This window comes from Rhinoraja longicauda, chromosome 13 (genome assembly GCF_053455715.1).
Source record: "Rhinoraja longicauda isolate Sanriku21f chromosome 13, sRhiLon1.1, whole genome shotgun sequence".
NCBI classification, from domain to species: domain Eukaryota; kingdom Metazoa; phylum Chordata; class Chondrichthyes; order Rajiformes; family Arhynchobatidae; genus Rhinoraja; species Rhinoraja longicauda.
This window is the reverse complement of record NC_135965.1, coordinates 11,836,996-11,851,623: the sequence shown is the minus strand read 5'-3', so window position 1 is coordinate 11,851,623 and position 14,628 is coordinate 11,836,996. Positions and strand designations below refer to the sequence as shown.

Here is a 14,628-nt window from a genome sequence, read left to right as displayed (position 1 = left end):
TGAAATGTTTCAAAACTTGGGTGCTTCTACTTTTTGAACCATTTTGGATTGTCTTTAAGCAGACACCAAAACCCCAAATTTACATCTGACATGTAGTGAGGAAGAAACATATAGTTATCCTCAGTCGCAATACAGCATAAGCACGTTTCACTGTGTTTACCGCTGTTCATCATGAAAACATAAACTTCATTACACAAAAAAAACACCCATGCAACCCTTCAAATTAAAATGAAGGAAAATATTAGATTTTACTTCCAAAACAATATTGATGTTCACGTCTCCCTTGAAAACAATAATACAGCCATCAGATTAAATACCAATGTCAGTACTACTTTTACAACTCTCCATAACAGCCCTCCCTTCAATGGCAATGAAAATTAGAGGCACTTAATGTCCACCTGAACCAGGCATGAAATCCTCCCCATTCAACCCAGCTCCTGTACTTTGCTACAGAAATAATATCTGGGGTATGGGACAAGGGGGTATGGGGAGAAGGCAGGAACGGGGTACTGATTGAGAATGATCCGCCATGATCACATTGAATGGCGGTGCTGGCTCGAAGGGCCGAATGGCCTCCTCCTGCACCTATTGTCTATTGTTTATATCAAAGTTGTGGAGATGTACTATTGAAATGGTATCAGGATTGAGGGGTGTCTAGTGGGACTAAATTCATTTTGAGTAGGGAAATGCTATGAGATTATATGGAACTGCTCAATACTAACGATACATTTTAGTCAGATTAATATAGGAAAAAGATGGTTTGTTGAATTGGGACTATTGGGTACAAATTTAATTTCATTGCTAAAAGCACGAAAAGTAAGAAAAATTGTTTCTCTGCAGGACGTTTTTAAGATATAGAATTCTCTACAAGAAAAGTGGCAGAAACAAAATTCATAAGAATGTGAAAAGATCTTCAAAAAAGATGGCACCCAGTTGTTTGGATACAGAATATCTTAATATTACTGAAACAGTGGTGGTTTTAAGCTAAGCTAATAGTTACCATGATTTTTTTTTTAAATCCAGGTTTAAATGATTATTGATTTTAAATTTCCCAGCCTCTACGACGAGATTTAAACTTGTGCTTCTGGATCAATGGTCCAAAAATCTGCCTGCTCAATCAATAACTTAACCACTACACCACAGTACCCTGATTCCTGGATGCTTCGGGCCAGAGAAACTGGCCCTTGTTATACTGACCATGTAAGCACATGCCTAGGTAGAAGGGCAAGTTCAGCAAAATCTGGCCCATTGTGACAGGCAAAATGTTGATCATGTAGGATTAAGTACTTGCAATTCGCAATTTGATTTCAGAAGCCATACCTTTTACTGACCTTCATGCAGCACCAGTGTTTATTATGGTAGAATAAGTTTAAAAGGATAAACTTTACCAAGCAAAACTTTAGCTACAAGAGAAACCGCTAACTTTCTTCTTTGAAAGCAATCTTACAAGCTGTGGTAGACAACATGGTTCCAAGAAGAGCAACATTATTTTATTTTTCTTCCTTCCAATACAAAAACCAAGAGATTATAAAAGGTTAGTTGCATTACAAACTCACTTTAAGACTCTAGGATCCAATTATATCAAATTGGAAAGACATTTCTAAATGTGGAAACTTGGCAGTACCTCTGTAATTTTACTGCTCAGATGTGGTCAAAGGAGGAAACACTCTGACTTTTGTACTCCAGCACCAATTAAGCTTGGACCATTTTCATTCAAAATCTTTTCCCTGACCGACATTTAAAATTTACCCCATTTAATACACATCATGTTTATTGAATGCAAGTGTAATAAAAAAAATATTCATAAGGCTCACATCATTTAACATGAAAAAGATAATGGAATAACTTTTCTACCCACATGAAAGGCTGCTTTGAAAAATAAAATCAATTAGTTTCTTCCAATTGCAACTAGATCTAAAGCCTATGATTTGTAATTTTAAACCAAAATGTAGGCTTGAATGAGGAATAGCAAGAAGAAAGAAAATGGCAAAGAGGGTTTTTTGGTTGGATATTAAACAAACCGATCAAACGTAACTAGCGTATAAGGGATAATTGGCATTTATGAAACAATTTTTACCATTATTTTCAAGTACAATATGGCAAATCATACAGATTCTATTTATCTCCACCCATTCTATAATCATAACCATCTGATATGAAATGCACAATTTCACTTTTGATTTAACAAATGTCTTTGTACTGACACATAACGGATCATGGTGATACAATGATATCTTCGTACAATTATACCCAAGTTCAGTTTCACATTTATCTGATTAAGAACAATTTTAATCCAGGCACTAAATTACTTGCTTAGGTAAATTCCACTAATGGATTTACTAAATTGAAGTGCAATAATCTTCACTTTTCCTGATACCCATAAATTGTGATTAAAATTAGATATTTTTGTACTGCATTTCTTTCCACCAGAAAAAGCAGAATATTTCCTTTTGTAAGATATAATAAATGTAAGACAATGATTTAAATACTGAGTTATAAGAATGTAATTGTTCTGTTCTAGTGCACATGTTAATAAAACACCCCCCTTGACTCATGATATTGTCGGGATCAAGTCTGAGTGACAAATAGTGCACTTTAAACAGCATGAACTACAGCAGTCAGATGTTCACAATGAAACGGGTTTCTTTGGACTTACCTTTTCGTGGAAGATATGGATCTATTTCCTTTGTCCTATTGAATTAGGTACTCAGATTCTATTAGAGGTTAGATTGTTTCTACAAACCAAGATCTAAGTTGATCAGATTGCATGCAATGAAATAACATCTGAATCCAAAAGAAAGAAAAATGAATATTGAAATCCCAAAAATTTGTTTTGTTTCCTTGCCAAAATAGCATGTTTGTTTCCTTTTAGATACATTCCTCTGTAATTCCACATATAAGGCAGCACAGGACTACATGATCTCTGTTTTCAGAGCATGTTCAGAGCACAAATCCCCAAGTAATCATCAATAGCAGGTACATGTGTGTTTAATGAATCCCTACAAAAACAAATGTCTATTCCTGCATATATTTTCTGTACAGAAAGGATCTTAGCAATTGAGTTAAATGCGCTGAATGCAAATTTTTATTTCATTGTTCTCCAGCTTGGGTGGACACAACAGCAAGGCCCATGGTCTCATGTTGCAATGGAGAGCCAGGTCTGAAAATCACTTACATTGGTCTAACTGTCTCTGTCATTCCCTCTGAATGTGGCTTATCTTCCATTGGAAGCCATGGCATCTTCAAACATTACAGTGCCACTGATATCATGGTCATAGATATAAGGAAGACCATAGCAGTTCATCTCACCACAACCCCTTCCCAAAGCACTCCCCAAACTAGAAATATCATACAATTTTCCCCTCCCACTGCAGCATTTAATTGCACCTTTGCAGCATCTAGTTGTCGAAATGCAACTTTTTCTCACATTACTAATTAACCTAGCAATTAACTTTAAGTGTTGAACTCATCCACGATGCAATAGTAAACATACTTCATTTGTGGCACAAACTGGTTTTCATCTCAGTTGTAGTTCGGTTATGTATTGTAAAAAACAAGAGTTTATAACAATAAAATATATCTGCATACCTGAATGTAAAAACAAACATTTTATATAAATACTGTAAGACAGTAACAATATGCATGTAGAAAAGGCATAATAGAAGATGGCAGTATGGAAAGAGTGTTGATAATCATCTGGCAAATCTGTTTAGTCTTCGGTGCCTTATTTCCTCTTCATTCAGATGTTGTGGATTCCCAAAGCCGTATGGTCTTCTGCTATTACTACGGGTCCCTGAAAAACATAAAAAGATGAGTGACCTAGATTATAATTGACTTGAATCACAGTATACTTGCTTTAAGACTTCCAGAGTCACTTGGGTTAATTACCACTTGTACCAGCTTCCATTACTATTCACTGACTAAAGAGCTGCCAAAACCATTATTCCCTTTGCTTGAAGAACTAAAGACATGTTTTTTAGTGGAACATATATTGAGGCTGCAAAATATGTATAACACATGCACATAATTCTTATTACACTAGACAGAAGAACATTAAAATTAAAAAATGAGATTTGTACTTTAAGAAAAGCCTGTAAATCCACTACTCCCACTGCCAAACTTTCCCCTACTAAAGTACAAGAATTTTCACCCGAGCTTGTAAAGCAGAAAGTCCTTCGACTTAGAGGTAAGTGGAAGTGATATCCAACACAGCACCAGAGGGTGACGTTGCCAGATGAACACAAGGTCAATTTCCAACTGGAACAATGACGATGAACCTTTTGCTCCAGCTGGTGGACAGAACACAAGGGAATGAGAAAGAGGTAGTGGAAGCATTAACGTGAAGTTATTGGGGTGATTTTATTTTCTAAAAATCTGTTGGGAGGCATGGCAGAATAGAATTAAAATATAAATGGGACCACCGTGGTTCCACATTTGGTCGGCATGGGTGAGTTGAGCCAACATGTCTGTTTTCATGTTGTATGACTCCAAGATTATAAATTTGGTCCACTTAGACTACTAACAAAATAAAATTACAGCACAGAAGGCAAACACACGAAGCATTTGTCTCTCCTGACTTAGAGATTCTCCTCCACCCATTTAATTTCCTGGCTGGTTGAATACTCACAGGTAAAAAATGCAGGAGCAGCAGGTGATCATTTCCTTGGACCTATTCCTGCTCCATCACATATGAAGTGGAAATCCCTTTGTACATGTGCAAATTCCCAGGCTATGTAATGGCTCCCAGATAATTGAAAATCACAGTATGAAACCACAGGTTTTCCATGCAAAATCGCTTAACACTAACTCTTTGCAAACCATGGATAACATTGCCATAACCACAGAAAGATAGGAATCATATTATTCCATATTATCTGGATATGGTAACATTGTGGTTCAGTTATTGGACCCAGATACATTGGTCACTGTGTCAGATGCATAAATTCAATCTGACTCCACCAAAGCTGAGAAATTCAAATACAAATATTTAAATAAATTTAAACAAAATATAAAAGTTAGCTTTAGTAACAGTGACGATTATTGTAAAGATCTATCTGGTTCACTAATGTCCTTAATGAAATGATATCTGCCATCCTTATCTGATCTGGCCAAAATATGATCCAAACCCAGTAACACAGTTAAATCCTAACTCTCTTCAGTTCAGCAACATCCACATCCTACGAATGAACAAAAATCTCCATCTTTTCTTGTCGTGAAACCACATTTTTGGTTGCACATCAATATTAAATTAAGGCACATCTTAAAGTTTTATTTAAATGCACCTCCACCATATTATTGTCCAATAGAAAACAGTAAACCCCTGGGATATTGATAGTGGGGGAAAGCAGATGTGATTTTATCAATAAATGCCAAGGATAGGCAGATTGGACTCTCCCTTTTCCGAATAACCATCAGTTGACATCGTAAATCCTATTTGCAGGTCGTCAGTCCACTCTAACGTTGCTGGGGTCTTCCTGATTTCATCAAAAAGACCCTACTTTATCCGACCTTATCACGGAGAGATCATTGATGACCTTGTGATGAGGTAGTCCTTGATCTAGGACTGTTCAGAGGAACTCTACCCTAAGGTCAACAACTAAAATTATCTTTCTTTCTATTTGATTCCTCCCTTAGTGTTCTCTAAGTTATGCTTTACTTTATGTCAAAGGCACTCACTCACCTCATCTCTATAATGAATTCGAAAGCTGAGTGTCCATTTTAAAACTCAAACCAACCTTTGATGACCAGGTTTCTAATAACTATGAAGACACAATAGACTGCAGATTCTGGAATCTGGAGCATATAACTATGCTGGAGGAAAAATGATAACTATGTTCTCATTGACAGCACTGGTGCTGAAGTCTTGCAGTAGTTTGTGGATGATTGATGGAAGTTGATAGAAAGATAATTTGCCAACTGATTCTGTCTTGTACTGATCAATAGGATCTCGGTTTCCATAATGGCAAAGTTGTAGCAGCTTGGCCGGATGTACAACTAGTACCTGAACACGTTGTCACTGCCACACAATGACTCTAGTGCTTTCAGTCATTTCTTCTTATCATCTGAAGGGAACTGCATTGGTTAAAAATTGGCCACTATGAAGGCGTTAAGGCTAAGATTGAACTGGCATTTTGCACTTATGGTTGAAGATATTTGCTAGTTCTTCAACCTTCATAAAATTACGCTGCAACTTAAAAACATGACATTTGTATTTTGCGTTTCATCAGCACATAAATAATTTAGCCATGTATTCTAGCACATGTCAAGGATTGGAACATCTGCATTAAAATATGAGCATTAAAAAGATACATTTCAATACTCCTCCCTATGCACAAAAACCCACAAAATCATAAGTATTCGTGGAAGTGGTCAATATTTCCATCAGTTACATCTCTGAAGACACATTCCTTCCACTCTTACTTTCATTACTTTTGTAAGTTAAACTAAGAAATTCAATTCTTTGCTGGCTGGACCTTTTGTCTGACAACAATGGAAGAAATGGAAGAAATTTGAACCTCAGGAGGTCCAAAATATTTCATCATATTGTTTCGGATCCTGCTGTGCTCGAGTTAGATAAAACCTTTTTTTCCATTTCTAAAAATGTGCAACCAGCATGCATAAAATCAGTAATGGGTGAAACAGACTGAAGAGATACCGATATGCTAACTCCACTTCCACAGGTATAAGTTACAGCATAAAGTTGTACTGCAATTTAATATATAATGTGACCTCTACTTATGAGGCCTTCACCACTGAATACGAAGATTAAAGATATTTATGGAAAGCTGTTTGACTTATTTTGATCTATTTACATAGAAAAGATTCTCTCGTCCTAATGCTACAAGCTGAATGTTTTTAAATAATGCAAGGATATCCGACTGCACTGCTCCATCTTGAAAGTATTTGTTATTCTTTTGTCTGCTCAACTTCCTAATACCAGTGCTCACGTGCCTCTTAGTAGATTGAAACCACGTCTTTTTGTCCCTCCCTGTTTACTTTGAGTAAATTCCAGTTTTCTATTCTCTTCTTTACAGCTGCAACATTACCTTGTGGACACATACCACCTCAAAACACTGACATCAGCAATCAATACAAAGTTGATACAAAAGTTCAACTATTTGGTGAAAAGTGGCATAGGACCTTCTCACAAAACATATCTTTAACAGTGGATTTCTGTGCAAATCAGGGTGGTCCATTTTGGACTAAGCAACATTAATGCAACCTCACTAAAGAACGTACAAGTTAGAAGGAACTGACCACCCAGCCCTTCTAGTTTACTCTACCATTTAATAAGTTCACAGATGATCAGATTGCAATCTCAACTCTGCATCACCGTCAATGCTCAGCAACCTCTGCACCCTTGCTTACCAGGTATCTATTCATCTCTGCCTTACAAATATTCATGGATATTGCTTCCATCATCCTTGGGCGAAGGGAATGAGAAGAGAGCAAGAGAACTCCAAAGACTCGCAACTGTCTTAGAAAAACATTTTACCTCATGTCTTAAATAGGCAAAAATTTATTTTTAAACAGTAACTGCTCCCAGATCTAGATTCTTCTTCATGTTGGCCTTTATGACAAGAGGAGTTGAGTATAGGAACAAAGAGGTCCTTCTGCAGTTGTACAGCGCCCTAGTGAGACCGCACCTGGAGTACTGTGTGCAGTTTTGGTCTCCAAATTTGAGGAAGGACATTCTTGCTATTGAGGGAGTGCAGCGTAGGTTCACTAGGTTAATTCCCGGCATGGCGGGACTGTCGTATGTTGAAAGACTGGAGCGACTCGGCTTGTATACATTGGAATTTAGAAGGATGAGAGGGGATCTTATTGAAACATATGATCATTAAGGGATTGGACACGTTAGAGGCAGAAAACATGTTCCCAATGTTGGGTGAGTCCAGAACCAGGGGCCACAGTTTAAGAATAAGGGGTAGGCCATTTCGAACGGAGACTAGGAAAAAGGTTTTCAGTCAGAGTTGTAAATCTGTGGAATTCTCTGCCTCAGAAGGCAGTGGAGGCTAATTCTCTGGATGCTTTCAAGAGAGAGCTAGCTAGAGCTCTTAATGATAGCGGCGTCAGGGGGTATGGCGAGAAGGCAGGAACGGGGTACTGATTGTGAATGATCAGCCATGATCACATTGAATGGCGGTGCAGGCTCGAAGGGCCGAATGGCCTACTCCTGCACTTGTTGTCCATTGTCTATCAAGGGCCCTCTCATTCTTGTGAATGCCAGCATTTATAACAGTGGCCTGTTTGTTCTTCATAAGATAACCCATCCACTCCAGGTATTAGTCCAGTACGTCACTTCCATGCAAGTGTCTGGTAATGACTATATCCAACAAGAGAAAATCCAACTATCACCCTCTGACATTCAATGGCACTACCATCACTAAATTTCTCACTTTGAGTAACCTGGGGGTGACCATTCATCAGAAACTGAACTGGAGTTGCCATATGTAAAATGTGGCGATAAGTGCAGGTCAGAAGCTAGGAATCCTGCAGTGAGTAACTCACCTCCTAACTCCCCAAAGCCTATCCTGCATCTACAAGGTGTAAGTCAGCAGTGTGATGGAATATCCTCTGTAGTGGCAACTTCAGTCCTTACAATAAAGTCCTTTCCGTTTACCACCATTTCACGGAGACTGGAGTGATCGATGTTGACGTCTCAGTTTAATTAGTCGTTTATTGAAGTAGTAATACAAACAGATTGGCATCGAGATGGTTAAATTGAATCAAGTTGAATCGTATCTCATTTACATGTTCACTTGATTTCATTAGCTCTTTCATGGCTTCCATTAACCTACCTGCTTGTTTATATCTTGTTTTTCCTCGTCTCGTGCTTCTGTGAGTTTGATAATCCTCTTTTCCACCTTTTCAGAATCTTTTCTGATGTCACCACCTTGTGACTGAACATCATGTCTAACCAGACATACTAGTACACTGTCCCTTTAAGATGTGTAGACGTAAAGTCGTATCTTCAAAGGAATTCAAAATAAACTGATATCCTACGATGCTCAAGGTCACCTCTTTGTTCTCAGCATTCCAAAGTTTTCAGGAGCAGTTTTCCAATGCAACTTCTGAAATACAGCTTTTCCTATAAAGCTTAATGCTGCACTCACAATTCCTGTGCGAACACTTACGAAGTTTTCAATCTCCGTTAGACAGATTTGGGCAGGTAACGACCCTGTCAGTCTGTGGAATTCAGTTCAGACTTGCCAAATAAAACAATCCTCATTCCATCCAGTCGATTCACAAGGTCCAGTCTCACTCATAGAGCCAATTATTACTTTAAATGGCTCTTTAAAGACAGGTCTACTTTTATCTTCACTCACCTTCACTTATCTTCAGTTCTTATATTGTAGTGGCAATTTCAGTCCTCACAATAAAGTCCTTTCCGCTTACCATCATTTCATGCAGGCTGGAGTGATAGATCTTGATGCAAATCGACCAGAGAGAGATCTTCACGACATTTCAGTTTAATTAGTCGTTTATTGACGTAGTAATACAAACAGATTGTATTTCTCCCGTCACAGATCTGGTAAGAATTGTATCTCGCCATACCTTCTCCGTGTCTGACCCCTCCTATCTCTGCATTCCCAAATATACTCCTAATTCTGGCTCCTCCCAGTACGTTATGCCCATATATGCCCATTATGTATTCATCTCACGACAACCCCCAAGTGTCCAAAAATAACACAGTAAGATACAAAATAATATAATATGCGAAGACAGCTAATAAACACAAATGGCTCCTACATCCTCTACTTGCCTGGATGAGTGCAGCTTATAAGTAAGTTATGTTCATACGTTCATAGGAGCAGAATTAGGCCATTCAGCCCATCTCATCTACTCCACCATTCAATCATGACTGATCTATCTTTCCCTCTCAACCCCATTCTCCTGCCTTCTCCCCATAAACCATGAAACCCTTACTGATCAAGAAACTGTCAATCTCTGTCTTAAAAATACCCAATGACTTGGCTTCCACAGTCGTCTGTGGCAACAAATTCCACAGATTCACCACCATCTGACCAAAGAAATTCCTCCTCATCTCCTCTCTAAAGGTATCCTTTTATTCTGAGGCTGTGCCCTCTGGTCCTAGACTCTCCCACTAGTGGTAGCATGCTCTCCGCATCCACTCTATTCAGGCCTTTTACTATTCAGTAAGTTTCAATGAGATGCCCCCTCATCTTTCTAAACTGCAGCGAGTACAGGCCCAGTCCTATCAAACGGACATCATATGCTTCAATTACGCTCAAGTAGTTTGACGCCGTATAGAACATACCAATCTGCTTGACGGGCAGCAGTTCGAGAAGGTAACACTTTCTCCTTCTCAAGGCAAATAGGAATGGACAATTAAATAAAGCTGGCAGGCATAAGTCAGGAAGCATTTGTGGAGGACATGGACAGGTATGTTTCAGATTGGAATCCTTCTTCAAACTCAGATTTAGCTTTTTATTACCAACAATAAAAATCCCCATCCAAATTATTGCAACCTCGAGCCAAAAGATTAGTTTTTCAATAATCCCTTACAGAAATGTCTATAAATCTTGGGTGTTTCATTAATTAGATCTTCGAGTAAATTAAATCCGCTCCTTCGTAACATATATAATTCCAATAACAAACATCTTGGGAATCTTTTCCGTAAATTAACATGAAAGTCAAATAAAAGGGTCTTAATCATTGGAAGGATCTGTGTCAATATTTCCTTTCCCCCACCACCATCTTTGTTTACCGCAGGGTACTGGCTCTCTGTATTCCATTGTAACCCACAACCAGTCATTGGAGGATAATTTAATGTTATTTCCTTTGACTTCCTTTCACCCACACGGGGAATGCCCTTCATCTCCATTTGTCACCCCCTTAAAAATAATATTGGTTGGCTTATGGGAAAACTTCACAAAAACACAATCGCTGGCTTGCAATTTAATGCCTTCTCGCCTCCCCTAATTAATTCTACTTATTTTTCCCAAACAAAGACTTGTCCCACCCTGGTCATTCCTACTTCTCCTGCTCCCATCGGGCAGAAGATACAGAAGCTTGAAAGCACTTATCACCAGACTCGGGAACAGCTTCTTTCCCTCTGTTATCAGGCTTTTAGACGATCCTTCCATCAGCTAGAGTACGACGTGATTTGCCTCTACCCCACTGTGGATATTGGACTTTGTCTCTGGAAATGGTCGGTACAATTCTGAGAACTATATTCTGCATTCTGTATCTTTCTCTTTGTTCTACCTATTATACTCGAGTTTCGTTTGATTGTATTTATCTATAGTAGGAAAATAACTGCAGATGCTGGTACAAATCGAAGGTATCACAAAATGCTGGAGTAACTCAGCGGGTCAGGCAGCATGCTGTATTTATGTATAGTATTATTATTATGGATAGCATGCAATAACAAAGCTCTTCACTGTTCCGCAGTACACATGACAATAATAAACCTAAACCATAAGAGGAGACATGAAAACAATGTTAACAGATTTCTAGGTTAAACAAAGTCAATCAGTGATGGAATAGTTAATATCTCTATAGTGGTTTACATTCTTTGGTTGGAATAATCTGGATTTCATCTGTATGGATATGGAATTCCTGAGGCATTGCGAGTGACTTAAGAGTATGTATTGCTGGGTCTCCAGCGGAGGCCCCGTGTTTTGTGAGTGAAGTGATTAGATCCAGATGTTTTCTAGCTCCTTAATTAATGGGAATATATCTCTCTCTGCCAAGACAAAAAGGTTACTGTTAGCCACATTGAAAATATTCATCTTACAGCAATACAGGGAAACCCAACTTCTGATTTTTAATTACAAAAAATATGATGCGCTTCATGCCAAAGCATGTGTTGTGTGTATAATACTGGGTCCACAACACAGAACTACAATGATTCAGACCTTGCCATCCAAACCACGTGGAACGTGAGTATTGAAAAATGACCACATTGTTCCATGAATCTGGTTCTTTTCAAGACCCAATATATCTTAATCCTTACCCACTCTAAACCTATATCCTATTTTCTATAATGCTTCCTGAATCAGAAATATATCTGTCAAGTGAACACTTCTACTTGCAGTACCAGCCAAGGGAGCAATGTGCAATCCAGTATTAACCATTGCAGCACCTTCAGAATAAAGTTCCATTCAATCCTACTAACCTGAAGATACTTCAACAGACTATTTTTGTGAAAAGTGTGTGGGCATTCTTTGAAAATGTACGGGAGATGCATATCTGGTTTCTGGGTTGCATATCTGGGTTGGGAGCCCAATTTAAATGTAATGGGTGATGGCCATAAACATCGCAAAATTCCCACGCTTACCTGTCGCCTCCAATCCACCTGTCAAATGTCCTGACGGTAAATAAATTGGTTAAACACAAACATTTTATGGTATTTTGAAATGACTTTACTTATTTTAATATAATGTGCTTCTAAATGCATCTGAGAACCTAGCAAACCTGGGAACAGCATGCCACAGCGCCTGCAATAAGCAACGATACCTGGCGACAAGCCAGCTGTCGCCGAGAAATTTCACTCTGGATGATTTCTCAGCGACGCGCTGAGATCCACTACGATTCTTGGAAGACTCCTCACGATCATGCCCCTGACCCCGGCGAACTGTTGGTGACAGCCTAGTCGCCAGCAGTCGCCTTAAAATCGCCTAAAGTGGGACAGGCCCTTAAGACTTCCATACTTTAATCTCCAATCTCCTTGTAATAATGGTCAACAACTGATGTTTCTTCCGAATTGCTTGCACATTGACATTATGACTCACTTATAAGGATATTCAAATCCTTCTGCATCCAAAGATTTACTCATCCCTCTTACTGTAAAAGCAGAATTGGAAAATTTGAGGTCCAAAACATTATAGATTACTGCATTCCGAATACATATCCAAGTCCTTTACTATTCAAGATACAAAAGACTGTAGTTGCTGGAATCAGGAGCAAACTCTGGTCCTGATGCAGGGACTCGATCTGAGATGTTGACCATTCCTTTGCCTCCACAGAAAATGTCGCCTGACCTGCTGAGTTCCTCCAGCAGCACTTTTTGAAAACTTATTCAATAAGGACTGTGTCTGCTAATTTTTTTAAATTTAAATTAATGAATCTGCTTCTCTTTCTGAGGCTATTCATTACAAAGTTGTGGAATGTAAGCCACCAGTTTGGATAGATTTGTCATCATATAGTGTTTAAAAAAACGGATGAAATAAATTAATTTCCTCAATCTTCTTAGATCATAACTGTGTCATATCTGTCACTTGTCTTCCTGTCTTTATATGTTATGTTTCTCCTATTCCTGTCTCGAATAGATCCACATTTATTTTTTCTAATAGATTCCTTAGACAATTCAGTTTCCATATTTTTCTATTTTATTATCATATTCTATTTCATGTTCTAAAAATTCTTTGTCAATCTTTCCCTTATTTCCAAAAGCATCAAAGCTTAAATTTTCTGCTCTTTTCAGCAACATTGAGAGCTTCATTCAAACTAATCCTCGATTTTCTTCTGGCCGGTTATAATTGGACTACATATTACTGTGGTGATTGTATTCTAAAAGAGTGTATACATCGGGATTCTGAATTTCTTTAAGTGCTCAACATTCCCCAGGTACTACTATATCTTTGAACTAAATTTTAAAATGTAACCTGGCCAACTCATCCCTTATACCTCTGTAATAAGCTATTAAAATTCATGACTCTCAAATGGAATATGCATTTTATCCTCAGATCACATTCTCCCAATGATCCTTTGCCACACGATCAACTGTGTTTCACTACAGAATGTTAAATCTGAAATAGTTTGTCCATTGTATTACAGTGCTATTCACTCTAATACAACCCAGCCTTAATCCTTACTTGTCACAGTAACAATCCAGTCAGCATATTTCACACAATGATGTCCAAGATCTGGTTTTAAATAGGTCTGTGATGTGAGTACCATCTAAACCAATTCATGCAAGTAACAAACTTAACTGGAGGGTTATAAATAATGAGCACCCATATATTTTCTGCAGAAAATTAACTTTTATCCATTTATTTTCCAGATACCATTGACCATGATCCCGCAATAAGAATAAGCATAAAACCTGCGTAATTGCTACTCGAGAGATATTCAAAAGTTTGTGATAAAAAAAACAAAGAGTATTTGTGAAGAATGTGCCTGGATAGTTCTCTTGCACCACTCGAACAGTAGGTGAAACAAGGACAGAGAGATCTGGCACATGTACAAGTCTTTATTCTGCCGACAGGTGGCAGTGAAGATAGCAGTTTCGGAAATTTAGCTGGAATCTGAGACAATGACAACGTCGACAAAGCCTCAGCACAATAAGCACATTTCATTATCGTTCAAGAAATGTAGTCACAAAAGCATCAGAAAGAAGCCAAGGCAATGGACACCAGCAATCAGTGTTGTTGATCGGGCTTGACCAAATGAGGCTGGGATTAGCTGCCCAGTGCCAGCAGTTTCTTTACGCATTTGTTCATCACAGAATGTGCTGTGGAATGAATGACCAATGGGATCCCTAATAATCCTGATTGAATTGGGAACTCAAACTTGCTGAAGTAGACTAACTTTTAAAAACAAAATAAAAAGTGCTACATAGCCACATTCTGGGATGATGACTAACTATTGGCAAATCCT

The 14,628-nt window shown here is 38.2% G+C and overlaps 1 protein-coding gene across 6 annotated transcripts in view; it reads right to left on the bottom strand.

The window, feature by feature from the left end:
• Positions 1 to 1,506: 1,506 nt before the first annotated feature.
• rhbdd1 (rhomboid domain containing 1) overlaps positions 1,507 to 14,628 on the bottom strand; it is a 68,105-nt gene continuing 54,983 nt past the window's right edge. For 5 of the 6 annotated variants that reach the window (XM_078410349.1, XM_078410348.1, XM_078410350.1 and 2 more), the window contains exon 7: positions 1,507 to 3,793. In XM_078410349.1, the coding sequence (XP_078266475.1) occupies positions 3,693 to 3,793 (101 nt within the window). In that variant the 3' untranslated portion in view covers positions 1,507 to 3,692. The remainder of the gene's footprint in view (positions 3,794 to 14,628) is intronic. The other variant, XM_078410352.1, reaches the window with a different exon arrangement.